At 40.0% G+C, this 27,696-nt stretch overlaps 1 protein-coding gene across 1 annotated transcript; it reads right to left on the reverse strand.

Moving 5' to 3' along the window:
* Positions 1-5,209: 5,209 nt before the first annotated feature.
* Positions 5,210-24,493, reverse strand: KRT7 (keratin 7). Its single transcript, XM_003772202.3, has 9 exons — positions 23,939-24,493; positions 21,012-21,223; positions 18,690-18,750; positions 16,841-16,936; positions 13,767-13,931; positions 13,042-13,167; positions 11,316-11,536; positions 8,336-8,370; positions 5,210-5,658 (listed from the first exon to the last, which is right to left on the reverse strand). The coding sequence occupies exons 1-9, from the start codon at positions 24,311-24,313 to the stop codon at positions 5,495-5,497; spliced, it is 1,455 nt and encodes a 484-aa protein (XP_003772250.1). The 5' UTR covers positions 24,314-24,493; the 3' UTR covers positions 5,210-5,494.
* Between the last annotated feature and the right edge of the window lie 3,203 nt (positions 24,494-27,696).

The following is a 27,696-nucleotide window of genomic DNA, read 5'->3' on the forward strand; positions in this document are numbered from 1 at the left end:
TACAAATTCATTTTTATTTCTGATATGGCAAATATCTATAAATATGATTCACATAAACAAAAATTCTTTGAACAGATCCTCAATAATTTAGTAGTATTAAAACACTGAGAACATAAGTTTGAAAATCACTGACCTATAGTATGAGGGTGGAAATGGGATTCAGAAGTTGAAGAATAGAGCTGAGGAGTGATGAGTAGGAAGAATGATCCATATAAGAGGACTAGCCCATGAGCAGAGAATGAGAATCCCTGTTTCATTATAGCAAATCCAAGCTAAAAAAAATCCCCAACTCAGAGAATATTAGAACTGGAAAGGAAGCTCAAAAATCATCCAACTAGCCTATTTTATAGATGAAGTAACTGAGGCCCAGAAGTAAAGTGATTTTTCCAAAACCACACAGCTATGGAGAAGAAGAGCTGGACAGTCAGATTTGGGAGAGATGTTAGTGGTAGAGGAGAAATAATATTTTTTAATATTACAATATGCCTACCTGCAATAAGCTACCATAGTTAGAGAAGAGCATATGGATTTGTGGCATGCAGGAAGGTGAGGGGCTGGGTCCTGCATCTGCTTTCAGTGAGGGAAAAAGGTCCTGAGGTCATAGGACTTTCAGCAACCAATGCTGTCTCACAGTCAAAGATTATGGCTCTGATTTGAGGTTCAAAATAGTTAAAAGTGACATGTTGAAGGGAATTAAGGATATTGCTGAAATAAGAACTCACATGTCTCAAATCTCCATCCAGGGTTCTAGTTCTCCATGCCGTTTCCTGCCGCCTCCTGCCATGGCCCTTTCTCTCAATTCATCTCCACTCCAGTGGAATCTAGGATTCCCTTTCTGGCTTCCCAATAGGTTGATTTTTTGCCTTCTCTAGCCAGGAACCAGGCCAACACCCTATTAATTGCAGTCTCATCATCATCATCATCATCATAACTAACATTTATTTACTTAGTGCTACTATGTGCCAAGCACAATGCTAAGGACTTTACAATTATTACCTAATTTAGTACTCAAAACAACCCTGGGGGCTATGATTGCTCCCATTTTACAGTAGAGGGAACTGAGGCAGTCCAAATTTAAGTGGCTGATCCAGAATCACCTAGCTTGTAAGTATCTGAGACTGAATTTAAACTCAGATCTTCCTGACTCCTGGTCCAGTGCTCCAATTACTTTGTCACTTAACTGCCTCAAAAATGCTTTGCAAAGGAATTGGAAATTGAAAGGATGCCCATCAGTTGGAGAATGGCTGAATAAATTATAGTATATGAATGTTATAGAATATTATTGTTCAGTAAGAAATGACCAGCAGGATGATTTTAGAAAGGCCTGGAGAGTCTTACATGAACTGATGCTGAGTGGAGTGAGTAAAACTAAGAGAACGTTGTACACAGCAACAATAAGATCATGTGATGATCAACTGTGATGGACTTGGCTTTTTTCAACAATGAAATGATTCAGGCCAATTCTAATAGATTTGCGTTGGAGAGCACCATCTATACCCAGAGAGAGGGCTGTGGGGACCGAATCTAGGTCATAACATTTCTCCTTTTTGTTGTTGTTTGCTTGCTTTTTAAAATTTTTTTTCTTTTTGATCTGATTTTTCTTGTGCAGCATGATAAAGGTGGAAATATGTATAGAAGAACTGCACATGTTTAACACACATTGGATTACTTGCTTCTAGGGGAGGGGTGGGGCGAAGGAAAGGAGAAAAATTTGGAACACAAGGTTTTGTGAGGATGAATATTGAAAACTATCTTTGCATATATTTTGAAAATAAAAAGTTATTAAAAGATTTAAAAAGAAAAAAGAATCCTGTGTAAGTCTAAAAGTGCTATATAAAGGTGAGCTATTATTATTATTATCAAAAGTAACAGTAATGCCTTCATGGACTATCTCACTGTGTGGTTTCTAAGGAAAATGCTTTGTAAATCTTATACCAATCAGAGGGATATGAATTTTTATTAACATTGTATTATTGTCAGTCATGTTTGATTCTTCATGATCCCACTTGGGGTTTTCTTTGGCAAACATATTGGAGTAGTTTGCATTTTCCTTTTCCAGTTCATTTTACAGATGAGGAAACTGAGCTAATTAGGGTTAAGTGACTTGCCCACACAGCTACTAAGTGTCTAAGGCTGGATTTGAACTCATGAAGTTGTGTCTTCCTCACTCTGAACCTAGCACTCTACTCACTGTGCCACTTAGATACTTTTAAAGTGACCCTGATTTCTGCAACAAAGAGATAAACTTCTATAAATATTACATTGTGACCAATCTGGATACTGCTAATGAAGGATTCTTTGAATATTAATAACCAAAACCATAAGAGCCATATTGAGAACAAAAACAATTAAAATTGGAATTTTTATCAATAGATATAGAAAAAAGCAAAAAAATCTCTTAAGGATTAAACTCAGGCCTCTATGGTGTTAGAGGTGAGAGGAGCCCTTGAATCAAAGGAAATGAAAGTGGAGAGATCATAAAAAATCCTATCTAAGGCTTATTCTTTTTAGTCGAAGGAGTATCCCAGTATTGTTAAAAAGCTGGTATTCTACCTCAATTCTACATCTATAAGTGGCCTTCTTATTAGGATAATGTTGAATCTCCAGGCTTCCAACCACCAAGATAGGCAAACAGCTACAATCTGAGTTCAACCAAATCAGTTCCTTCCCCTTACAAAGGGCCATTTTAAGAAGACTTATCCTGGAAACCTGACCATTCACTGCAGAGGAAGACATGGCAGAGAAAGTACTTATTATGTGCCAGGCCCTATGCTAAATATTGAGGATACAAAGAAAGACAAAGATATCCACTTTTAACTTATTGAGTCCATAGACCAATAGGGGAGACAATTTGCAAGCCATGTATAAATAAGATATATATATAGGACAAATTGGAAATAACCAATACAATGAAAGCACTAGAATTAAGGAAGAATTGGTAAGGAAGGATTTTTCTATTTTTTTCTATCTTTTTTGTAGAAGGTGGGACTTTAGATGAACTTGAAAAAGCAGAGATGAGAAGGGAAGTATATCTCTTTATGGAGGGACAGTCAGTAAAAATGCTCCCAATTAGGAGATGGAATGTATTGTATGAAGAAGTAGGAGAGGGAGGAAGCCAATGAAGAGGTAAAGTCATCAACAAGCAAATAGAAGAATAGTCCAACATGTCACAATCTTTGCAAGGAGGTGTCCAAGGGGATCAACTGGCCATGGTGATACCCAAGTTGAAATGTGGACGTTACCCTCAGGGAGATCAATAACTTTTTCTCAATTGGTACTAGCACCAATGGACTTGGGACTCTGTGCATTCTGTTAAAGTTAATGTTTGTGTATGGGCAAAATTCTCAGCAATACACCCCAGGATTTCAAACCTGCTTAATGTTAACATTACAGAAAGGTTTGGGCAAATTAAGAAACTTCCCATCAGTTTCTCCTTGCCATAATGGACTGAATTGAATAACTATCAGCCTGAGATAGAATCATCCCAACAATACCATCAAATCCATCTGAGTAAATTTATGTTTGAAATTGGGGCGCATTTACTGGTGTTGCTCCCACATTTTCCAGATTTTTTCCCATATAACAGCTCTCCTAAAACCTCTCACCTTCATGGAGGTTTATGTCTAACCCAAGTTAAATTATCTCACTCTCTGTGTCTAGCAGACCCATAAAGGGCTGAATTCTGCTTCCTACCCAATAAACTGCTGAGGTTTGGGCCTCCAATTATATGGGGAGTTGTATCCCATTCCAACTAGAGATCATTTATTCTATTCTCACCTCCTATATGTGGGCTTCCACAATTTCATGAAGCAGTGCATTCTGAATGAAGACAACTGTCATTTTTTAAATGTTTTGTTCACATTGAGTTCACCCATTGCTTCTAGCCTGGTCCTCCTGGAGTTAGGCAGAACAATTTGCTCTCCCTCTAACTGACAAACCTTCAAATACCCCTGAAACTATTATTGCCACTTTCTTCCAAGGCTCTTTTCCAAACTAAGCACCCAAAGTCCTTTCATCCTTCACTTATAAGACATGAACTAGAGCACTGAGCTTCCCACTAATCTCTCAAAGACTATCAGTGATCGTTTCTTGCCAAATTCAATGTACTAATAAAAAAAGTCATTATCTTCTCTAACATCTCTGCAGTATTTAACACTATTATTCTCTCTCCAGAATCATCATTCCCTTGGTTTCCCATACTTTCCTGGTTCTTTTCCTGCCTCTAATTTTTTTCTCCTTCATTCATCTGATCTTTTTCCAAATCCCTTTGCATAATTGCTTCCCCAAGGTTTAGTTTTCAACTATATATGCAAATTGCTACAGTGCTCCAAAAGATCTGGGATCTCATCCACAGAGGATGCCCTTCCAATAACACAAGTGGATATATTCTGCAAATGGGTGATTCATGTGTAGATGAGTCACAAATTTATACCTTCTTCAGATAATATTTAGCACTAAGCACATGCTTGTTCCCTCTCCCCCTCATCTCTTTAGCAAGCTGAAGATCTGGATTTTCAACTGCCCATTGGACATCTTCATAGATTCCAATTTTAAAACTGCAATGAACTTGAGTGATTTCATCTGCAATATCCCTGACAGGTGATTGCTCCACTTGCATACATTTAATGATGAGAAACTCACTATCTTTTATGATGACTCATTCCATTTGTGATCAGTTTTAAACTGATTTAATTTTAAACTTTAAAAAGGCTCTCTTTTGAACTGAAATGTCTCCCTGTATACCTAAAGTTGAATTTATTTCTTCCTCAAAACCTAATCTTCTTCCTGATATTCCAATGATACTACCATTAATGAAGCTAACTGGAATGAAAATTGATGCTACCTTTTATTCTGTCGGTTATATCCTCCACTAGTCTATAAGTTCCAAGAGAGCACAGGGTGCTTATTTATTTATCTTGGTATCTCCCCTAGCAACTAGCTCAGTATTCTTTATTGTTAGTTTAGTCATCATTTAATGAATTAACTCCAGTATGGGGGATTGGGAATGTTAGAAATGGAGGATGGGGAATGTGTATGAACCACAAGCATTCAAAGGTTGAATTTTCCTCCAGAGTCCCCAGACTATTTGGCTTCTAAAAACATCAATATTGACACCACTATCACTTATCAATCATCCCACCCCTAGATGGTGGGATGCCCTAGGACCATGCTAAGATCAAAATACAAGGACATGGACAGCAAGCTTTCCTGAGCAGAACAACTTTATTAAGAGTTTTTTCAGATATTCCCCATTGGCCCCAAGACACACTAATCTCCACTTTCTCACTGCTACATAATGGTTAAATGAAATGGGGTGAGGTGGGTATGAAGCAAGGGGAAAAAAGCCATCTAGAGATCCAGCTTCTCCATATCTCTTTTCTTACTGAAGCTCCAGAGAGAGGAAGCAGATCAAAGGGTGAAATAGGGGACACAAGGGAAAAATCTCTCTTCTTTCTTGCCATTACTCTTATTCAAGCCTCGATGGCTCCGGAGCTCAGTTCCGAAAGCTCTTCCGAGTAGTAGAAGATGTTGTCTTGATAGAATAACTCTTCACATTTCCAGATCCAGCTCCACTGGAGAAACCAAGGGAATTTGTGCCCATTGTTCCACCAAAGCTCACTCCACTGCCTAAACATCCTCCAACTGAATTCACCACAGCTGAAAAGGAGAGAGAAGAGAGGTCACTGATGGGACGAGTTACTTATATAACTCCAGTACTGCCAGACAATTCCCTAGCACTGATGCTATGAATTCAGTCAATATATATATATATATATATATATATATATATATATATATATATAGTTGAATTTGGAGTTATTTCATATGAGGTTTCCTTCTTCCCTTAACATCAAATCATTGGGAGTGGTTCTATTGAATATGAGCTAAAACAGGGTGCCTGCTTAGTGCCATCTAAAGAATGGGAACTGAGGGAGTGGAAAACTATTTGGGAATCCTGGGGAAGGAGGCCTCCCTTCCTGGCCAGTGTTGCTGGAGGGGGGGGGGGTAGAGGGGAACATCTCTTCCATTTTTGTACTTTTCCATGAAAGGGGGAAGAGCAACTTTGACTGTTTCCTTCCTGCCTCAGCTTTGCCTATTTCCAAAGAACCTTGAATCCAACCCAATCTGGGCAATTCATTCTAGAATGTCAAGGCTGATGAGGAGCTCAGAGATTAGCAAGAAGTTATATCTATGCAACAGAGTGCTGGAATAAATTGTAAGTTATCCCACATATGTCAGACAAGATTTGGAAATACCCAAAGAGGAGATCATAGATTTTCCCAGCTGTAAATGGTCAAAGAATTTGAACAGACAGTTTTCAGAAAAGAAATCAAAACTATTAAGTCATGTGAAGAAAAATACTCTAAATTACTATTGACTAGAAAAATGGACATTAAAACAACTCTGAATTACACTATCTCATACTTATCAGATAGGCTCACATGACAGAAAAGGAAAATGACCAAACGATGGAGGGGATGTGAAAAACTAGAAATACCTAACCATTCTGGACAAAAAAAAATGGCAACTGTGTCCAAAAAGCTATAATATTATGCATACTTTTTGAACCAGTGATAGCATTATATTTATGTCTCAAAGAAATAAAAGAAAAGGGGAAAGGACCTATATATGCAAAAAATATTTATAGCAGTTTTTTGTGGTGACAAAGAATCAGAAATTGAGGGGATGCCCATCAACTAGGAAATGGCTGAACAACTTATTGCATGATTGTGATGAAATACTATTATGCTATAAGAAACAATAAGCAGAATGGTTTCAGAAAAGCCTGGAAAGTTTTATATGAACAATGCAAAGTGAATAGAGCAGAACCAGGAGAATGTAGTACACAGTAATGCAGTATTGTAACAATGATCAATTGTGAAAGATTTAGCCATTCTGATTAAGACAAATCCAAAGATCTCATGCTAAAAAATTCTTTCCATCTTCAGAGAGAGAAAACTGATGAACTCTGAGTACAGATGCAAGTATGCTCTGTCTTTATTTTTCTTGCTAATTTGTGTATTTTCTTTTGTAGCATGGCTAATATGGAAATCTTTTGCATGACTTCACATATATGATCAATGTATTGCTTGCCTTTTCAATAAGTGGGAAGGAAAAAGAAAGTTTAGAATTCAAAATTTTGCATTGTTTATATAAGACTTCCCAGGTTTTTCTGAAACCATTCTGCTTGTTTTTTCTTCAAAGATGCAGCATAATTTGGTAGCACTTCACACCTACTGACGTAAGTAGTTCTACAGATATACTGCATCTCCCCTAGAGACCTGAAGTTATTTCCCATTGAAGGTTCCTTGGTGCTCTTTGGTGACCAACAGGGAAAGATTGATTTAGAGCAGGCCAAGGAAGCTTCAAGAAGATGGGCTAGCTCAGTTGTGTATAGATTTCTGGAAGTGGATAATAGCCAAGATGATTCAGATGAAGAGGAAACTGCCTCCTGATACCTGTTGGGCTGTGCAAGAAGGCAATCAATCAAACCTCTGGCCAAACAGGTTAAGTCAGGAGAGTGGAAGGGTAAGGCTGACATTGAAAATCACCATAGGACTGCCTAATGCTTTCAGATATGTCCCAGATATGGAACAGAAGCTGCCCATAGGGCTTGGAGACAGTGATGGATGGCCTGGGTTATATACAAGCTCATGACTGTGATTGCACAAAGGTGTGGAGTCATGAGTTTGTCATAGAAGCAGCATATCCTCTGTGGGGAGAAGACACAGTCCCAGATCTAGGATGAATAGGAAGCTAACAAAGTTTTCTTGGAATGCACAAGGTGTAAAAGGTAAAATAATTACCCAGGGAGAGAGGTAATGGTCATTGTTGTAATGATTGATACCTAAGTAATATTCACTCTATAAGCATCCACTACATATGTAATATGTTATATCTGACCTATGTTTTTGTTAATATATATCTTGCTCTACATACTAATTGAACAAATAATGTTTTTGCCAGTGGCCCATGTGTTGGGTTATTACATGCATCCATGACAGGCCTAGAGTGGGGGAGAAATTTACACAAGAACATCAACTAAAACTTGAGGGATTTTTACCCACCAGGTTTTCTCTTTACTTCTCATCTCAAGGAATCCCACCCCTTGGCCTGACATATGGAATGTCTACTTGATTTCTTGTGCCAGTTATGGCAGCCAAGAAAAAGATAATAAAGGGTTAAGGCAATGGCAGATAGTTTCAAAGTCCTAAGCCTAAATGGGATAATCTAGATCACTGATTCCTTGCTTAGCTGGGAGACTCAGCAGTCTGAGGTAGTTGACCCTAGGTCTTGGTGATTTGATTTTCAGTTCCAAAAACAAATGACTTACAGATACTGACACTTCCGACTCCATCTCCAGACAACCTACAATTAAAAAAGAGAAGGGGGAATAGTTAGAACTTATATTACTCCAGAGCTTAGAGAAATGTAATATTTCTAGTCATTTTGGGTAACAAATTTGTGCTTTTCATCCTAGCCCTTGATGCCCTCCCTCCTGTTATAATATCTGCTGCTTGCTCCACCTACACTTCTCTTATGCCTTCTATGCTTTGATTCCCTGCTTGATGCCTAGAGAGCACTTCCTTTTCCTTCTCTTCCCTCAAGACCTCTTTCAGTACTTAAATCTTTCTCCATTAATCTGCACTCTACTCCCAAATTAAAAAATTATTTCTCCCCTGACAACTTTTTTTTTTAATTTAAGCATCCTATATTATGTATTTTGTCCTCTCCGTGTTGAATCCCATATCCTCGCTCCCACCAATTTCTTTGAAGGCAGGGACTGTGTAATTTCTCATCTTTGTATCATCTCCCCACCTTGGCACAGTTTCTGACACATAACAAGCATTTAATAATTGTCTGTTGAATGGGAAAAAATGAAAAAAAATGAAATGAATGGTCTTGTCTAGCACCTTGCTCCCCACCTCCTACTCTTTACCTATCTCTTCCTTTCCATCTCAGCATCTCCCAACAAGGCTGTTTCCTAGACTGTCAACATCTCAGGGACTCTCTTTGTACCTGATGAGGGAATAGGGAATTAACTGGCTCTTGATAAGGCTTAACTTGGTGCCAGTGAAGGGAAAGGAAGAGGGAAGTGAAGGGTCAGCCTTAAGCAAACTTATATGATTTTTGCAGATGCTATGAGATAAAAAATTCATTCATGTCTATTTGTATTGTGACTCACATCTCATTAGAAAGGAGCAGTTGGCCTTGGGGCCACTCTGGTTCTGTTCTGGAAAGCAAACAGTTGCTAGGAGAGAGCCTGGCTTGCCCCACCTCCTGATTCTCTGCAGCCAAGAATAGGAGTCACTGAGAAAAGACTGTGGGGATCAAGGCTACTTATCAAGGGAGATAATAAAGAACCGTGTTCTGGTTCTTGAAAGGGGCTTCTTATTATGTGGGGTCCTTCCTCCTCCAGGAACAGAACATTATGTTCAGTTGGAACAAAGATTAGAAGCCATTAATTCACTGAGGAAAATTACTCTACGCCTCACAGCCTCAGTTTCCTCATCTGTTGAATATGGGCTGTGAGCTTCATGATCTCTAAAGTCCCTTTCAGCTCAGATTCTCTCAGAGCACAGAGATTTGGAGGTTGGAGATTTTAGAGAAAAGAAGCCAGGCTAGAGAGTGGATTCTGAGAAACAGCATTAATGACAAAGTATTCTTTTCTCAAGAGGAAGTGACTTCCAAGTCCTATGAAATGAGGAGGAATGGAAAAGAGGAATGTTCTCTGTTCCATAAACCCCGTGGCTACTCTGGTTGTCCCCTTTCCCCAAAGGCAGTTGGGACTTTAATTTCCTCTTCTTCTTGGGGACATTTGCATACTCTAAAGTCATCCATTTCAGATTGCAATGACCATTCCCAAAAAAGGCTAGAACAATAGGCCAAGAAATTCCCTTTCCAATCTCAACCTCCCCTCATACACACCTCATTTTACCACAGTTGGCAAAGGTCCTATCTCACATTTCTCACTGCTCGAGCCTTTCACTAGGTCACTTATCCTCTTATACACAACCCCTCCCCATTCCCCATTCCGTACCCCTAATCTCCCCGCCCTGAGATAGAAGTTAGTAGCTACTCCCAATCCTGAGTTTATCTATTAAGAATTCATAAGATCAAAGGATTTAGACCTGAAAAGGACCTTAGGAGAACAGGGGGAAGAATGCTAGGTTAGCAATCAGATAACCTGCATTCAAATCCTAATTGGACTGCTTCATATATATATATATATATATATATATATATATAATCTCATAACTCACTTAATTTCTTTGATTATGAGTTTTCTCATATGTAGGAATAAATTCTAAAGGCTACCAGATGAGTCCAGTTTGCCTGAATTGTTGTTATTTCAAAGGAGGGTCTTACTGCTGAGAGTAGGGAGAGGGCATATCAATAATTGTGGTGTAAATGATAGAAATCCTCAATAAAACTTTAAAAAGAAAACAAATGGAGGAGATGAACTTCCTTACCAATTCTATTCAGATGATGAAACTCCCTTAGCTTTAGATATGGTGATATATACCCCATAATTTAGCCTTTGATTCTATTCTACCTTGCTATCTAATTATGCATTTGGTCTAAGTACTGGAGGGAAACAGTATATAGGGAGAGAGTGTAAAATACCGAAAGGATATTGCACTTAGAGTCAGAAGACCCAAGAACAAATTAAATCCTGCTTTACTACTTACAGTCTGTGTGACCATTCATTATATGTCACTTACCCTCTTTGAGTCTATTTGCTTATCTTAAAATGGGGGTAATAGTTACACTACGTACCTTATGGGAATTTTGTGAGACACAAATGATATCAAACTGAAATAGTTTTAACTCTTAAAACTCAAAATTGTACAAGTAACCTACATGCCTTTGGTATTTGCTTTAAAAAAAAAAAAAAAAAAACTTTTGCTACTCCCTACAGCAAAATATGGCTTCAAGCACACAGAGTTCTTTTTACCCTTTTTGTGGTGGTGGTTGTTATAATGTTCTTGCTTTCACTGACTTGCTCATTCATTCAATAAGCATTTATTGAGGGAGCCTTCCACCCTCCTCTCTGCTTGGCTATTTCCTAGCCCATCCGTTAAAGATCAGCTCATGTACTTTGTGATAATTAGAGCTTCTGAAAATTTAATAACCTGCCTCATGAAGCCATGAGCTCCCTTTCATTGGAAATGTCCATCGCACCCTTCTGTGAGGCTTGACATTCAGTATGGCAGTGGACATTAAGGGTTTGGGAGCAGGTTGATTGATTCTCACAGGTTTTCACAGGAGACCCCATTTTACTCCCCACCCCCAAGTGCCACAATGCTCACCTGCTCTCCTCGCCCTCCAGCAGCTTCCTGTAGGTGGCAATCTCGATGTCCAGGGCCAGCTTGACATTGAGTAGATCCTGGTACTCACGCAGCTGCCGGGCCATTTCCTGCTTGCTTCTCTGCAGGGCAGCCTCCAGTTCCTCCTGCTTGGCCCGAGCATCCTTGAGAGCGAGCTCTCCACGCTCCTCAGCCTCTGCGATGGAGGCCTCCAGTTTCGCACGCTGTTGGGTAGAAAGGATGAGAGGTGGGAAAGGGCACAAGGACAAAAGAGAAGAGAAAAGTTTTAAGGCATCAGCTTGGAGATTTTCAATAGCATCCATTAAGAGGATCTCATGTCCTTGATTGATACAGAGATGCAGAAAGGGAAAGAGAGAGACAGACAGACACAGAGTCAGAGATAGAGAGAGAGAAACAGAGACAAAGAAAGACAGAAACAGAGACAAGAAGACAGACAAACAGAAAGAGACAAAGACAGACACAGAGACAGAATCAGAGAGACAGAGACAGAAAGACTGAGAGAGAAATATACATAGGATATATATACACATATGCACACATGTGCATGCATACATAGGTGATAGATACATAAATATACATTTTATATAGTGTTTTAAAGTTTGCAAAATGCTTTATAAATATTTCTCATTTTATCATCACAGCTGGGAGGTGCTATTATTATCCATATTTTATAGAATACAAAACTGAGCCAGACAGAGAGTAGTGACTTGCCTAGAGAACTAATAAGTATGTGAGACCAAATTTGAATTTGAGTTTTCCTGCCTCCAAGGTAAAGGGTAAACGTCCCCAGATACTTTGGATTGCCTCAGATCTCCCCCATGGCATACAATTAATTACCAAACATTATTTATGAACTACAATGTCCAGAGTGGTCTGCTAAACTCTGGGCCTTCAGAAGGTCCCAGGCCTTTTGCTTCATTAAGAACAATAAAATCGTAAGAGTCATGGTAGAAGAAAATACTCTGCTTCTGGTCTGGGACCCAATTTGTGACCCCTAAGAGGAATTTCTAAGTTCTCTGGAAGAATCTCCTTGAAGAACTCAAAACCACTGAATTAATCCAGAAATCCCTCCTAGGATACATCCAAATCCAAATATAGGTTGGAACAGAACCCCTGGGGCAGCTGAGGGTGCTTCTTAAGTCTGAGTCCTAGCCCAGAAATGGAGAAAGAACTTGAGATCCATTAGGATCAGCCTGGGATAGAGAGAGAGTGAGGAAAAGAACCTGTTTGTTCCATCAGTCCTGATAGCTTAAATGGTCCCATTTATTCTCCTTAGCTCCTCCTTGGAATCTCCCTAACAGATACCCCAGTCTAGCACTCTTCAGGCCCAGAATGAAGAAGCAGTTCTAACTAGAAGTGAAACTAGAACAGAGAGACCTGGATTTCATCCTTAAAGCACTAAAATAGAAGAAGATATGGTAGAATAGTTTGAGGAATGAGGAATAGGGAATGGGGAATGGGGAATGGGACTGTGCTAATTATTTAAGCAGATGCTTCATAGGGTCATGTGGGGTAAAAAGCAGAAGTACATACAGACGGCAAAAAGGAAGAATCATTAAGGGAATTATTTAGAGTGAGTAGGGTTTCAGCAGGGGTTGAAATGCTGAAAATCCACTAATCCTACAATGCCAATTTTCATTCTTTTAAGAATCAAACTATTGGGCATTTGCAGCTGGTCAGTCATGGTAGGAAAGGAGCCCCACACTACCTGGTTCTTGATATTGTCGATCTCAGCCTGCAGTCGCTGTATAGCTCTGTTCATCTCAGCGATCTCATTTCGTGTGCTTCGAAGGTCATCACCATGTTTCCCAGCCTGGGCCTGGAGGTACTCAAACTAAAAAGAGAAAATGAGAGAATGACATGAGGTGACAAAAGACAATGAATGATTCATTCAAAGGCCAAGAAGGCAGCCCTCAGTTTTACCTGCTCAATCACCAGGTGTGCCCCCCAACAATCTTCTCTTCATTATAAAGCCTTTGGTCAGAATGGCCTCCCTTCCCATCACCTGCTGAAATCCTACCTATGTTTTGAAGCTCAATGCATACTTAGTTCTTCTGTGAAGTCTTTCCTAAATCCCCTTTTTAGTAATGCTCTCTCTCTGACTTCACATGACACTTTATTTTGTAACAATAATAATTATTAATAATAGCTAACATTTATATGTCGCATCTGTTATCTTTTCTGTACCCAAGAAGACCAAATGATATCCTACTGTGACACTGTGGACTGAAAATTCCTGTTTGAGGCTGACTGGTATGTGAAGAAGGTTATTGCACCTTTAGTCTTGAAGAATAGTACTTTGGGCCTTTTAAATTTTTTTTTTTTTAAGAATAAATCTGTGTCCAAACTGAGTGGGTGAGGGGAATTATTAGGATGACTCCTGCAGGTCCTTACCAGATGGAGGATTTGAACCACTCCCAAAGCCCCATTCACCTTAGCCTGGTACCAGGATTCAGCTTCAGCCCGGCTACGGTTGGCAATGTCCTCATACTGAGCTTTGACCTCAGCAATGATGCCGTCCAGGTCCAGGTTACGACTATTGTCCATGGAGAGGACCACAGAAGTGTCTGAGATCTGGGCCTGCAGCTCATTCAGCTCCTGTAGAAATTTAAACAGTTATGGTCAGGGAGCAGTGGGCAGAACCTCTCCCCCTTCCCCCAGCTTCCATCAGTCAAGGTTAAGAGGAAGAATCAAGGGAAATGAAACAAAGAGAAAGGCAGCAAAACAAAGATAAGACATTACAAGATAATGATACCCAAAGCCATACTGAGAGAGAAATGAAGAAAGAGAGGGGACAGAGACCAAGAGAAATATTGAAAGAAATCAAGCAACAATAGGCATGGTAAGCTAGTGGGCATTTATATAACACTTTAAAATTTTCAAAATAGCTTACAGCTTATTTTCTTTGAGGCTTATAGTAAACCTACACAGGAGGCACTGCAAGTATTGTGATCCTCATTTTATCGATGAGTCTTTCTGAGGTTCAGAAAGATTAAACAGCTTATCTGGTCAGTGGCAAGATTTGAATTCAGATCTTCCTGACCACAATTCTAGCACAATACTAAGATATTGCAAGAGATAAACTTAAAGAGAGACTCAGAGAGATATGAGATTAAACAGAGATACCTAAAGATACAAGGAGACTGGGAAGACAAAAGTATTGAGAGAGACATAGATAGAGAGGATGTTTTTAACACCTTTAAGAATTAGATTTCTGCTTGTAATTCTGCTGTAAAGAAGAGTCCTTGTAAGCCTGTCTTTGAATTAGGGCCACACACACACACACATTAATTCTATGAACATTATACGGCCAGTTCTCCACCCCTCCACCAAGACACACAAAGGACAGTTCAGTTGATTTGATGAGAATGTACATGGTTCTGTGGAGGGAAAGAGTGTATAAAAAAGATTGGAGTCAGAGTGTGAGAACTGATTAGAAATAAGTAGGAAAGAATCAGCAAAAGTAGTGATAGAAGAAAGGAACGTGAACAAATAATCCAGCATATTCTAAAACCCCAGTCACCTCAGACTTCTCATGAAATGGTTGGTTGTTCAATGTACAAATGTCAAGTCTTCAGCCACACAAACCCCTTCCACATTGACTAGACCCCTTTTTCATCCTAACTGGCTTTTAGCTCCATACATATAAAGAACTTGGAAGTCTCTCCAATTTCCTCTCTGCCCAGGTCAATTCCTCCTCCATTTGCACTTACAATTCCACTTTTTCCTTTTCTCTCTCCATACATAACACATGACTTCAGACACTTTCCATAACTGACCCTACCCAGTTTCCTTTATTTCTTCTTATGTTCTCAACTCTAAGATGATATATAAAATGATAAAATATCACTGGTGTAACAGCTTTAGAAATGATGACCCCACAATAACAAGATTATAGGATGATCAGTTCTGATGGATGAGTCTCTTTTCAACAATGAGATGATTCAGGCCAATTCCAAGGCTCTTGGGATTATGAGAGCCATCTACACCCAGAGAGAGGATTGTGGGAACTGAGGGTGGATCAGAACATAACATTTTCACTCTTTTGGTTGTGAATTTGCTTGAATTTTATTTTCTTTCTCTTTTTTTCCTCTTTGATCTGATTTTTCTTGTGCAGCATGATAATTGTATAAATATGTATGCCTATATTAGATTCAACATATTTTTTACCATGTTTAACATATATTAGATTGCTTGCCATCTAGGGGCGGAGGTGGGGTGAAGGTGGGAAAACTGGAACACAAGGTTTATCAAGGGTCAGTATTGAAAAATCATCTTTGTATATGTTTTTCAATAAAAAAGGAAATGATGACCAAATGTGTAACCCACATAAAATCTGATTAAGGGAATATGGACCTTCCTTGACATAAGTCCTCATCCATCTCTATCACCTAGTAGCTAATTTTCTTATTAATTTTCTCTAAGATCTAGGAAGATATTTAAGGAAAGTATATGAGGTATTTAAAAATATGTTCTTCTATTTAATCATAAGCTAACTGTTATAAATTATTTTTGAATCCCCTCTCATTTATGAATAAACCAGAGCAACCAATTTCCACATGTGCTTTCTCTCCTCTGTATGTCTCTCTCAATCCCCCCAATCTCACAGGTTTAAATTAACATCTGTGTTTCTAGCTATACAATAGCAAAATAACAAACAATAGAAACATATAAAGATTTCAAACATTAAGCAGATGTGAAAAGGATCACAGAGTCTTCTCTGACCATCAATTGCAACTGTCACTAAAACTATTAGCATAGCAGGATAAATATCAAACTCTCAAGAATTTCCTCCAGATTATTTTCTCCAAAGGATGAGTTAAACTTAGTTTTCACAAAGTTGCTTTTCAATTTTTCTTAAAGATCATTCAGACTCTCAGGAAAGAAGTTGTTTTAGACTTTCTCTAAGTGCTTCACAGAGTCTCAGTCATGACTATTAAATTGCTCTACAATTACAGTTAAAATGATAAATCCCTAAGAATTAATTCATTCCTAAAGATACAATAACAGTATCCACAATCTCTATAGGAAAAACTATCGGATATGTTACATAGGATTGAGAATTTAGGGATTGTTTAGTCCTTTCATTGTACAGAAGAAGAAAATGAGATAAGCAGTTAAGTTACCAATCATAACAAAGAACCAGGATTTAAATGCTTTTTTCTAACTCTGAACTGATAATTCTTTATATTCTGTATGTGTATGTGTGTTTATTCTGTGTTGATATACTAGGATATATACACACATATATGTATGTGCACAAATGTAATTTTTTATCCTATTCTATGTGTATATATGTATATATTTATACATATATACACACATATATATTTAATACTAATAAATTAGCAAAGAATAGTATAAAGAATTACCAGCACGTATGTATACACATATATACACCAAAACCCACCTCTCTAAAAGATATCTGGTCAGGTGTCATTCTGCCCCAAAGCAAATGATCTCCCAATTTCAGTTCCTAAGAATCTCGTTCTCCCAGAAGTCCTTACCATTTCATAAAGTGCTTTCAGGAAGTTGATCTCATCAGTCAGGGCATCCACCTTGGCTTCAAGTTCTACCTTATTCATAAAGGCAGTGTCCACATCCTGGAGTGTCAGAGAAAGGAACACAGCATGAGTCCACAAGACTGGGAGCAGCCACACTGAACCACTGCCACCCAAATGACCTCACTGACTGCACTTTTATTTAAGATCATGGCTTATACATGTCCCCTTTGCTTGAAGACAGGCTATCTCCAGGATAACCAAGTGCTCTTGGTTATTCTTAATCATAGAGGTGTTAGATTGTTGGATCAGCATGACAAGAGCTGGAAAGGAGCATGAGGTCATATAGTCAACCTCCCACTTTTATAAAGGGGGCTCAGAGAATTATAGTAACTTAGCAAAAGTCACATAAAGTAGCAGAGCCAAGATTGAAATCCAGATCTTCTGAATCCAATTCCAAAACTCTTTCCATACTCTATCACCCATCATACTTGATAAATGATCTTAATACTAGGTTAAGATACATTGAATTTTCAAGCTTAGCAGTTTAATCTCTTCCTAAAATTCAAACTAGGATTAGATTCCCAGTTCCATCACCAACCAGCTTCATGACCGTAATTAAGAAAGTTTCTTTTCCTCTCTGAATCTATTTCCTTATCTGTAAAAAATGTTTTAAAATAATTGTCATCTTGATCTCTCCATAAAGCTATGAGAGGATTGAATGAGGTAATGGAAATGAAGGTACTTTCAGAAAAGTGCAAAGTATCTTGCAAATATAATCTTTAATTATCATGGTGGTTTTTAGTATAATTACTACATGCATTATGTGTGCTGTCTTCTTTGTGAAGATGAAAATTCTGACCCACTTGATTTTTCCATCAGTAAAGATGGATGTGTATTGAGCCAACCACACTCTCTGAAGAGCACTCATCCATTTCTGGGGTACTTGGTCAAGACTAGGAGTGCAGCCCAGAGTACAAGATAGCAACCTGATCCACCCAGAGCTGGAAATCATTACACTTGATGCATGCCCTGCTCTACCCCAGCAAGACTATTGACCTTAGGGTATGACATTATCTGTCCTAGTCACAGTCTTAGAAACAAAACATCAAAAATAAAAGGACCTGTGAGATAATCATTTTTCAAAAGAGAAAGCTAAGGGTGGTAGAGGGAAATGGATTAGGCCAAGGATACACAATACTTTGGTGGCAAAGTCACAACTAAAACCAAAATCCCCTAGGTACAAAATTCACACTTAGGTAGTATCTTAAAGGTTATAAAGAACCTTCCTCACAACAAGCAAATGGCAATGCTACAAAGCAATCAGTCAATAAGCATTAAGTGCTTATTACATGCCAGATACTATGTTAAGCACTGGAGATACAAAGAATGGCAAAATGTAACTCCTGCTCTTCAAGGAGCTCCCAGCCTGATGGGGAGATAACACAAAAATAGTCATATACAAATAAAACACAAAAAAATCAGTGTAGATCAGGCAGTATTATTAAGGGGGCTCAAGAAAGACTTATCCAATAAACATCTAATAAATGCCTACTATCAAAAAAACACATTAATAAGTGTTATGGATCCAAAAGCAAAATCATTGCTGACTTCACAAAACGTATTCAACTTTGTTCCCAGTTTCACCCATAAGGAAATAGTTTCAAAGAAGAAATCCACATCAGAACCAGCAGGATATGTATTCACTAGACCTCCAGCCACCATGTCTAGCATTCTTCCAACTATGTCTCAGTGTTGTTCTACACAAATGTCTTTTCACCATAATATTGACCACATGGTTGAGACATATGCTAGCCACTTTCTGACCACCCCTGCTCCTGATTATTATACTCACCTTCTTCAAAATCACAAATTCATTCTCAGCAGCTGTGCGCTTATTGATTTCATCTTCATACCTGAAAACAGAAATAGATGGAGTGAGAAGGCTGGGACAGCAAGCATGTTTCTCATTCTACCCCACTAAGAACCTTAAAAGAAAGTAATCTATTGATCCATCCTTCAAAAGTCCTTCTTGGAAATCAGCCCTTCTTCTCCCCTACCCTCCTCCAAGTCCAAGAATTTGCCAGTCTAACAGAAATGTAATCTTTGAATTTCTCTGGAACTCTGTATGAAGCAAGTGGTACTCTGAAATTGAGGTCTATAGACAGGATCACAAAAGCGAATTAATTTTGTTTCACTAGATAAAATTAGGAGTTGGGGAGAGAGGACATTTATTTAATACAGTGTTATATAACTGGATGATCTCAAAACATTAAATAGGATTGCAGGTAATGAAGTTTAAAAGCATCTGATGGTTGTTCAGGGATAGTCACCAAGTCACCAAGAAGGATCATGGCATAGAGAACCAAGAGGGACTTCTATTTATTGAGGAAAATGAGATTGAGTGAGGTTAAGTTAATAGCTCAAAACCTCGAGGTTTCCCTGTGCTCCACCCTAGCCTTTGAAATTAGCTTCTATGGCCAGAGGGAGACAGAGGGGTGGGGGTGAGGGAGGGAAGGAAGGGGACAAAGAAGTGAACAGCTGTTTCAAGGTTGTACAAACAGAAAGGTAGAGCAGATCTCCTCCCTGCCCTCCAGAATCCTTCTCCTGCTGCCCTCCCTTCCTCAGCTTTCCAGTAGAACAAAGCACAGTAGAGATCCAAGTTTTAGCAGCTAAGAGGAGAAAAGGAGAGAAAATCCTCAAGTTAAAAGAACTTGAATCCGGAGCTTAGAATCCCTCAGAATCTCTCTCTTGCACCTGTCTCCATTGCACCTGCTCTGAGGATTAGGGCTGTTGACTTTTCTCCAGGAGAGATGGGAAGGGCACTACCTCTAGCCAAAATGCCTAGTTCATTCTCAGGTCAGCTTTTTTGTTTTCATGTTTCCTATTGGATTCTGACTCCTCTCATCCCCTTTGACATTCCCTTAGGAGCATAGGATTTAAAACCAGAAGTTCAAATAAAACAACTTCTTCATTTTCCAATAATGGGACTTAAAGAGGTTGCAATTTTTCCACCTCTGAACCCCGAGGTTTCTGAATCCCAGTCTACTGCTTCTTCCACCTTATCACATTGACACTTTTCCAGAAGTCCTTTATTCTGCATTCTCACGTAAATATTGTCAATATTTTATTTGGAAAGATTTCATCCACCTGAATCAATTCCATCCCTGCTGCATTAAAATACCCTCTCTTCTCCTGCACCTCTCTCTTTCAAGAGCAACTCATAGAAGGGACCATCCCAGGTGTGATCATGCCTTGTCCAGGAAAAACATATGTCCTCTCTCTCCAACACCTAATTTACCTAATTGTCTTTAGTGAGACAAAGTTAATTCACTTTTATGATCCTGTCTATTCTAGTGTCTATAGACCTCAATTTCAGAGTACCACTTGCCCCATACAAAGTTCTAGAAAAACTCATATAGAAGAGCTTGGGAGATTAATTTCTATTAGATTCTGGAAGATCCTTGGACTTGGAAGGGGAGGTACAGGGGAGAAGAAGGGCTGATTTCCAAAAGAGATCATAGGACTTTGATGTCCAAAGCAGTTCCCTACACACACACACACATACACACACACACACACACACACACACACACACACAGGTTTGCAGCGAGACTGGGGAAAGAGAGGCAGGGACAATTCAGGACTTCTCAATAAACAATCATTAATCAGACAGTTTCAACCTGTCACTCCTGAAGCTCCAACAAGACAAAATTAGGGCTGCTATATAACAGATGGAGATGAGACAAACTTGCAACTGAATTATTTACCCAAAAAGACTTGAAATGCTTCCTTTAAGCATTTAAAAGGCTATTATGGGAAAGAAAGAATGAGACTTGTCTCCAGTGGGCAAAAAGACTAGGAGCAATGAATGGAAGATGTCAAATGTTAGGTTTAAGATCAGGAAAAACTCCTAGCAATTAGAGTTGTCTAATAAAGGAGTGAGCTCCCCATGACTGGAGAGTATTCAAAGAGATGTCTTGGTTGTGGTAGGTGGGATTTGGGTTCAAATTGGAGTAGAACTAGTTTCTAAATTCTCTCAGAATTGAGATTTTATGAAAGTCTTTATCAATATTTTGGAGGTAACAAGAGCAGAGGTAACATGAGGGAGAAGTTATTCCTTAGGTAGATAGAGCCCCACAATCCTGTGCTTCCACCAGGAGCCCCTCCCACTTACTTGTTCTTAAAGTCCTCCACCACATCCTGCATGTTCTTCAGCTCTCCCTCCAGGCGGCTCCGGTCTGTCAGCAGCCCATCCAGCTGTCGCCTCAAGTTGGCAATCTGAGTTTCAAACATGGATGGAATGCAGCTACCTTTGGGTGACTTCTGCTCTTGGAGAAGCTTCCACTTGGTCTCCAGCATCTTGTTCTGCTGCTCCAGGAAGCGCACCTGAGAACCCAAAGAAGAAGCAGATAAGGGATGGAATGGGTCAGCCAGGTAACACAGTGGACAGATTTCTGGGCCTGAAATCAGGCTCTTAAACACTTCCTAATCATGTGAACTCCATGCTTCCAGTTTATTATCTAAGGGTCCATCCCAATCAATATTTATATGCCCTTTGTCTCTATCTGCTACTCTACTATTGCTAATAACTCACCTTTCTATTCTACTTTCTTCATTATGACCCTGGAATGCAGATGGTAAAATATTATTATCCCTATTTGCAGATGAAAAAAACTGAGGTCTGTAGGAATTAAGTGATTTAGCAAAAGTCACAAAAAAGAGCTAGAAGCTGAACTCAGAATTCATGATTCTGAGATCCATGCTCTTTTTATTCCACTGGGGATAATATTATAATAAAATTATTGTTGTTCAGTCAGTCATGTCCAACTCTTCCTGATCCCATGGACCACATAGGGTCAATATGCCAATACTGGTTATGCAGTTTTTTGGCAAAGATTTTAAAGTGGTTTGCCATTTATTTCTCTAATAGATTAAGGCAAACAAGTCCAGGATCACACACCAGTAAGTATCTGAGGCCATATTTGAATTCCTGCCAGGTTCAGTGCTCTATCCATTGTACCATCCAATCATCCCTAATATAATAATAGTAATAAGTAATAATAATAATGACAATAACATTGCTAAAGTATTTGAAGGTTTAAAGAGTACTTTCTTTATCTTCATTATGTACCTTTTAGAGCTATTGCACCCATTTTACAAATTAAGGACCACACAACTCAGGATCATACTACTCATAGGCAGACCACAGGCTTGAGCCCAATTATCTGGTGCTTTGTGCATGTCTCCTGCTCTGTATTAGGAAAATTCAGGTGAATGAGACCAGATCTCCCCCATCACAGTCTAGTTGGGGAGACAAGACTCAAGGTGACAAATAGATAACAAACAAAAAGGCAGTGTATGCTGAATGCCAGAAAATGGCAGGCTTCCTGAAGAAGGAGAAATCTGATCTCGGTCTTGGGGTAGAATGCATTGAGAAAGAAAGGACTGAGATGTGGGCCAAGCATTCCAAGTAAGAGGAATCATGCAAACAATGAGGAAGTGAAAGAAATAGGATCAGGGAATGGACATTTCAGGAGGAGAATGTTCCTGCAGGGAACGCTGGACAAATAAGGTTGAAAATATGAAGGATTTCAAAAGCCAAAAATCTGGGTTAGGGCGGTAAAGAAGCCAATCATTTAAAAAAATATTTATTAAGTGTCTGTTGAGGAGTAAGGAAAAAGATAGTCCCTGCTCTCAAAGAGCATCTAATTAGACAAGTGTGTACAAATAAGCTATATTCAGGATAAACTGGAAACAATTAATGTGGGAAGGCACCAGAATTGAGAAAAGTTGGGAAAGGCTTTCCTATGCAAGGTGGGATTTTAGCTGGGTCTCCTAGGAGGCTGGGGAAGTCAAGAGTGGGGAACGAGGATATATGAAATCGCCCAGAATTGCCCCATTTCTCCAAAGAAACCAATCAAACCACAGCCCTTTCTCATCCTCTCTTCATGGCCCAGCTCTCTTGGTACCCCTCCAATTCTGAACTCTTCTTCAAATATATATAGATCTGATATAGATCATTTGTGTCTATCTGGTCCAATTCCTTCAATAATCCCAGTTCAATTGATGGGGGACTGAGGTTCAAAAGGGAATAAATGACTAAAACAAGGTCAAGCAGATAGTATAGAAATATGGTCTGAGTTCAGGTCCAGTGATTACAAAGCCAGCACTCTCCGCTACATCACCCCTCCTGGCTTTTGTCCACAGAACAATGCTGACTCAAAATTTCTTCACTGTGTAAAGCAACCAAAGCATGTTCCTCATAACAGCTCTGGGAGTCAGGAGGGACATGCATCATTAGCCCCATTTGAAAGTGGCAGAGACTGAAATGCAAAGTTACTGAATTATGGATAGTCAGATGGTCACTATCAGAGCCAGGATCCACAGTGCCTGCTTCCAAGTCTGGTGCTCTTTCCAACATTTATTTATAATTTATATAGCTAACATATTTCTAATATTTAATATAACAGCATCACAATAGCTACATCTAAGTTTGATTCTTCCCAGTTGCCTTCAGTTCTGGTTAATCTAATAATCCTGTATTAAGCACTGTACCAGACACTGGACATACAAAAAGAAATGTGATATAACTTCTGTCTTCACTGAGCTTACATTTTTTTTTTGAGGCACTCAGGGTTAAGTGACTTGTCAATGGTCACACAAGTAGTAAGTGTCTGAACTGGATTTGTACTGGAACTATTTATCCACCTTGCTTATCCTATTCTCTAACCTCTGAGAGAAGTGGGACTCACCTGTTCCCGGTCTGATAAGAAAGGTAGGACACACCCCTAGTTTTAGATCATGTTGGGGATGGAGAGAAGTAGAGTAGAAAGACAGGAAAGACTCCCAGGAGAAAGGGATACTTAAGAATAGGCCTAGAGAAATAAGGGTGGGTCAAAAGGCTAGCCCTTAGAAAGGGATGAGGGGGTAGAAGAATTCTCATGTGCATTGTTTGTCTTCTCACCCTCACCCACTTCCTTGCTGCCATCCTGCAACTTGGGGATAAAGATCTCTATAGTTTAGAGTGGAAAGTGGGAAGTAAAAGAAAAGAGAGGGGAAAGAGAATCCACCCCACAACTCTCTGACCTACTCCTTTCTTACCTTATCAATGAAGGAGGCAAATCTGTTGTTGAGAGTCTTGATCTGCTCACGTTCCTCCTTGCGCACCTGCTGGATCTGGGGATCAATCTCCAGATTGAGTGGGGCTAGCAAGCTCTGGTTGATGGTCACCTCATGGATGCCAGCCCCTCTGGCTCCACAGACTCCCCCTGAGCTTCCTCCATAGACAGAGTGGACTCCCACAGCCACTCGGGGCCTTGCGGTGCCCAAACCATAGAGACTGCTGCTTCCGAAGCCCCCCATGTGGCTGGTTGAGCTGCCTCTGGTGGTCACGGAGCTCACCAGCCCCTGGCCCCCCTTTCGAGGGAAGGCTGCAGAGCGGGAGCTGAAGGTCTGGGAGCTGAAGCGGACAGACATTCTGTTGGAAGATAAGGCTTAGGCTGGGCTGCCTTGAGCTGGGCTGGATACAGCTGGACAAGCCTGGATGAAACAAGAGCAGAGAACTCTGTGGAATCCCCCCCAGTGGCTGGCCCCTTTTTATCCGTTAGGAGCTGGGCTGGGCCTGCCCCTAGCCAGCTGGAGAGATCAGTTTACAGCAGGTAGGTGGGCGGGGCTGGCTTTCAGCCACCTTTCTCAACCTGCCAGGAACCTCCCCAGAGAGACCAGACCACTTCTGCCAGCGGGACTGGCTGAAGGGGAGGGGGGGTGTAGTCTCAAGACCAGCCACACCCAGTCCTGTCCTGACATCGATACCACCTAATCATGAAGTGCCCAGAGAAGACCACCTGAAGGAAGAAGACTTTGACCCTGCCATCTGGGAGGTTTCATTTAATGGGGGACACAGTACCTCCACTCAAGATACAAAGATCTCTGAGATAAAGATCGAAAAAAAGGGAAGCCTGATAGCTCTGAGGAGATGGGGAAGGGATTTGTGAAAATGTCTAGGGAGGAATTTTTGACTTTTGGGGCAAGACGGGTGGACGTGGAGCAAGGCTGACAAAGTGGATCAGTGGCAAGAATATTCATTCATTATGGTCTTCAGTTCCCTTATTCAGAAAATGAGGGATTTGGAGCCTATGACCTCAAGATTCCTTCCAAAGCTAAACCCTACACTCCCTGACCTGAGGTGTCTCAATCTGGGACTAAAGTGGTGATAGTGGTAAGGGGAAAAGATAAGATCATGTGTAGACACTGGGGCCCTGAAGATAATCCCATCCCTACCTTGCTTCCAGGGCCGATATGGGAGATCTGCCTGATGGTCCCCAAGTCAACTCTAAAGACAACACTCTTTAGCCAAGGGGTGTCCTCGCCCCTGAGGGACAGCTCATCTCTTAAGCAAGGTGACCCCTTGTTCCGGAGCCCTAGAACTGGATTCAGCCTCTAGTCTAACAGGTTTACCTGAGCACTTCCACCCCCAGGTCTGAATTTCCACTTAAGGTACTTTGTATAGGGTCCCACTTTTACCTCCCTCTCTCTTTTCCATTCTGGTTCTTAACTCTCAGTTCCCTCCCCTTGTAGGAAGCTATGGTCAGATATGCTGGGAAAATCTGCCTCATGTTCCAGTCATACACACGCTCTCATTCACACAAAGACACTCAGACATGGTGGAGTGGGGTGGGGGAGGAAATGAATGGAAGATGGAATGTTCTGCTAGGGGAATCGATAGAAGCGAGATTAGACTGTTCTGCAAGGAAAGCTCAGGAAAGTTTTCTCTTTTACTGGATATCTGGGGCTAGGAGCCATTCCTAACTATTGCTTCACTCCCCTGTGAAAAAGCAGAGCAGGGCAACCTCCCTCCATCATCCTTATCATCCAACCCACACACCCCCAAATGAATGACCACCACCCCCCCCACCTTCCCAAGAGCCCTGAACATTGTCTGCCAGCTTTCACAGAATGGCAGAAAAGTCCTTCCTGATTAGTTCTAGAACTCACCGATTTTAATCACAATGAGGGACATATATATTTGTACCTCTGCAAGTGGATATCTATGCCAATACATGTATCTGTGCATTTGTGTGTGTTAAAGTATATTGGTGTGTATATGCATGCTCACATATACATATAAGTATTTATATGTCGTCATATATGTATGTCCCAAAATGTGCTTCTATGTATGAAATGAGAAGTTAGATTGAAAGGAACCAGAAAGATCATCCAGTGGTCCTCAAACTTTTGTTCTCAATATCTTTATCCTATTAAAAATGATTCAGGATCTGTCCAAAGAGTTTTTGTTTATGTGGTTTATAGTTATAGATACTGATCACATTAAAAACAAAAACTAATTATGAATTTATAGACTCTCAGAAAGGATTTCAGAGATTCCCAGGATGCTCTGCACCAGACTTTGAGAACCACTGATTCTAGTCCAGCTCTTTCATTCACATTGATGAGGAAACAGGCTTGGAGAGATTTTATGATACAAAATCACACAACTATTATGTGACCCAAGGGGAATTCAAACTCAACTCACCCAACCTCGAATTCCATTATAATTGTGGTATGTCTTCACATCTGGTGTTTATTGGTAGCTACCCCCTTGTACCTACATCTGCTTGGAGCTTGTGTATTTTCATTATCTGTATATACAAAGTGATGTCTTTGTAGGTACAAAGCTGTATATCTCTATGTGTATCTATTCACATAAGTGCCCACATATGTATGTGTGTGCTGCTTTGAACTGAAAATCCTTTTCCTGAGTGTTTAGTATCTTAACAATTCCTAACAGTGAGTCAGACATACCTCTCCTATCTCCTCCCTCAAATCCTCCCATGGACCTTAGCAAACAATTCCCAACTGCTTTAAAACCCTGCTTAAAAGGAAATAAACATTAGACTGAGTAATAAATCCAAAGAGAAGCAAAAGGTCAGCCCTTCCAGGTATGTAACCCTGGGCTAGAGCCAGATTCTGCCAGCCCTGCCTCACCCCGGGCTGCCTGAGAGGTTCCTTCAGAAAACTCTCCAGAGCCGCAATTTTGGTGCCTTTAATATAAAAGCTTAGAAGCCAACTCTGACTATTCAAATAAGAAAAGCTGGTCTTCCTTAGGGTCTAGCTTTCCCTTGCTGGAGTGGCTGGAACTTTGGGATATTTGTGCGTGGGAAAGAAATTAAGCTTCCCCTGTAGCAGCGAGAGAAATGTCATCTAGACAAAAGAAAGACTGAGCAGTATCAGCTTCCTCAGAGACATTAGACTAAGCAAAATCTGAATTCTTTGCCCTCACAGTAGGCTGCTTGTCTGTGGAAGTGTGAGCATGACCTATGGTCTGTCACTCGGCTTTCATCAGTCTAGCAAGTAGTAAATGCTTATGTGTGTGTACATACCTATGTGCAGGGTGCTTTAAATTCACACACAAAACCCTTTTCCTGGATGTTTGGTGTCCCAAGAATTCCTAGCAGTGACTTCTGGGTATTAGCATGGGGGTGACCGAGACACAAACAAAAATGGGAATCAGCCCTCTAGGAACAGAAATAAATATGTGCACATACAAGTATAGGCAAATATATATAAAGTAAATATAAGCTCGTTAGAGTAAAATGCTTGCACCTAAAGGAAATCTCCTGAGCCTTGAAGGAAACTTAGGATTCTAAAAGGCAAAGGTGAAGAGGGACTACATTCCAGCATCTAGGGCAGCCTGTGCAAAGGCCTGGAGATTGGAAATGGAACAAAAAGGCCAGTTTGGCTTAGGAGGAGGAGAACAATATATAAAATCAGCCAAAAGAGACCCAATTATGAATTAGACCCAAAGATGTAAAGGGCCAAATAGATAAAAAGAACAGTTCCCTGGGCAAGGAAAAAGGAAG

The sequence above is a fragment of the Sarcophilus harrisii genome, chromosome 5, assembly GCF_902635505.1.
Source record: "Sarcophilus harrisii chromosome 5, mSarHar1.11, whole genome shotgun sequence".
Lineage (NCBI taxonomy): Eukaryota > Metazoa > Chordata > Mammalia > Dasyuromorphia > Dasyuridae > Sarcophilus > Sarcophilus harrisii.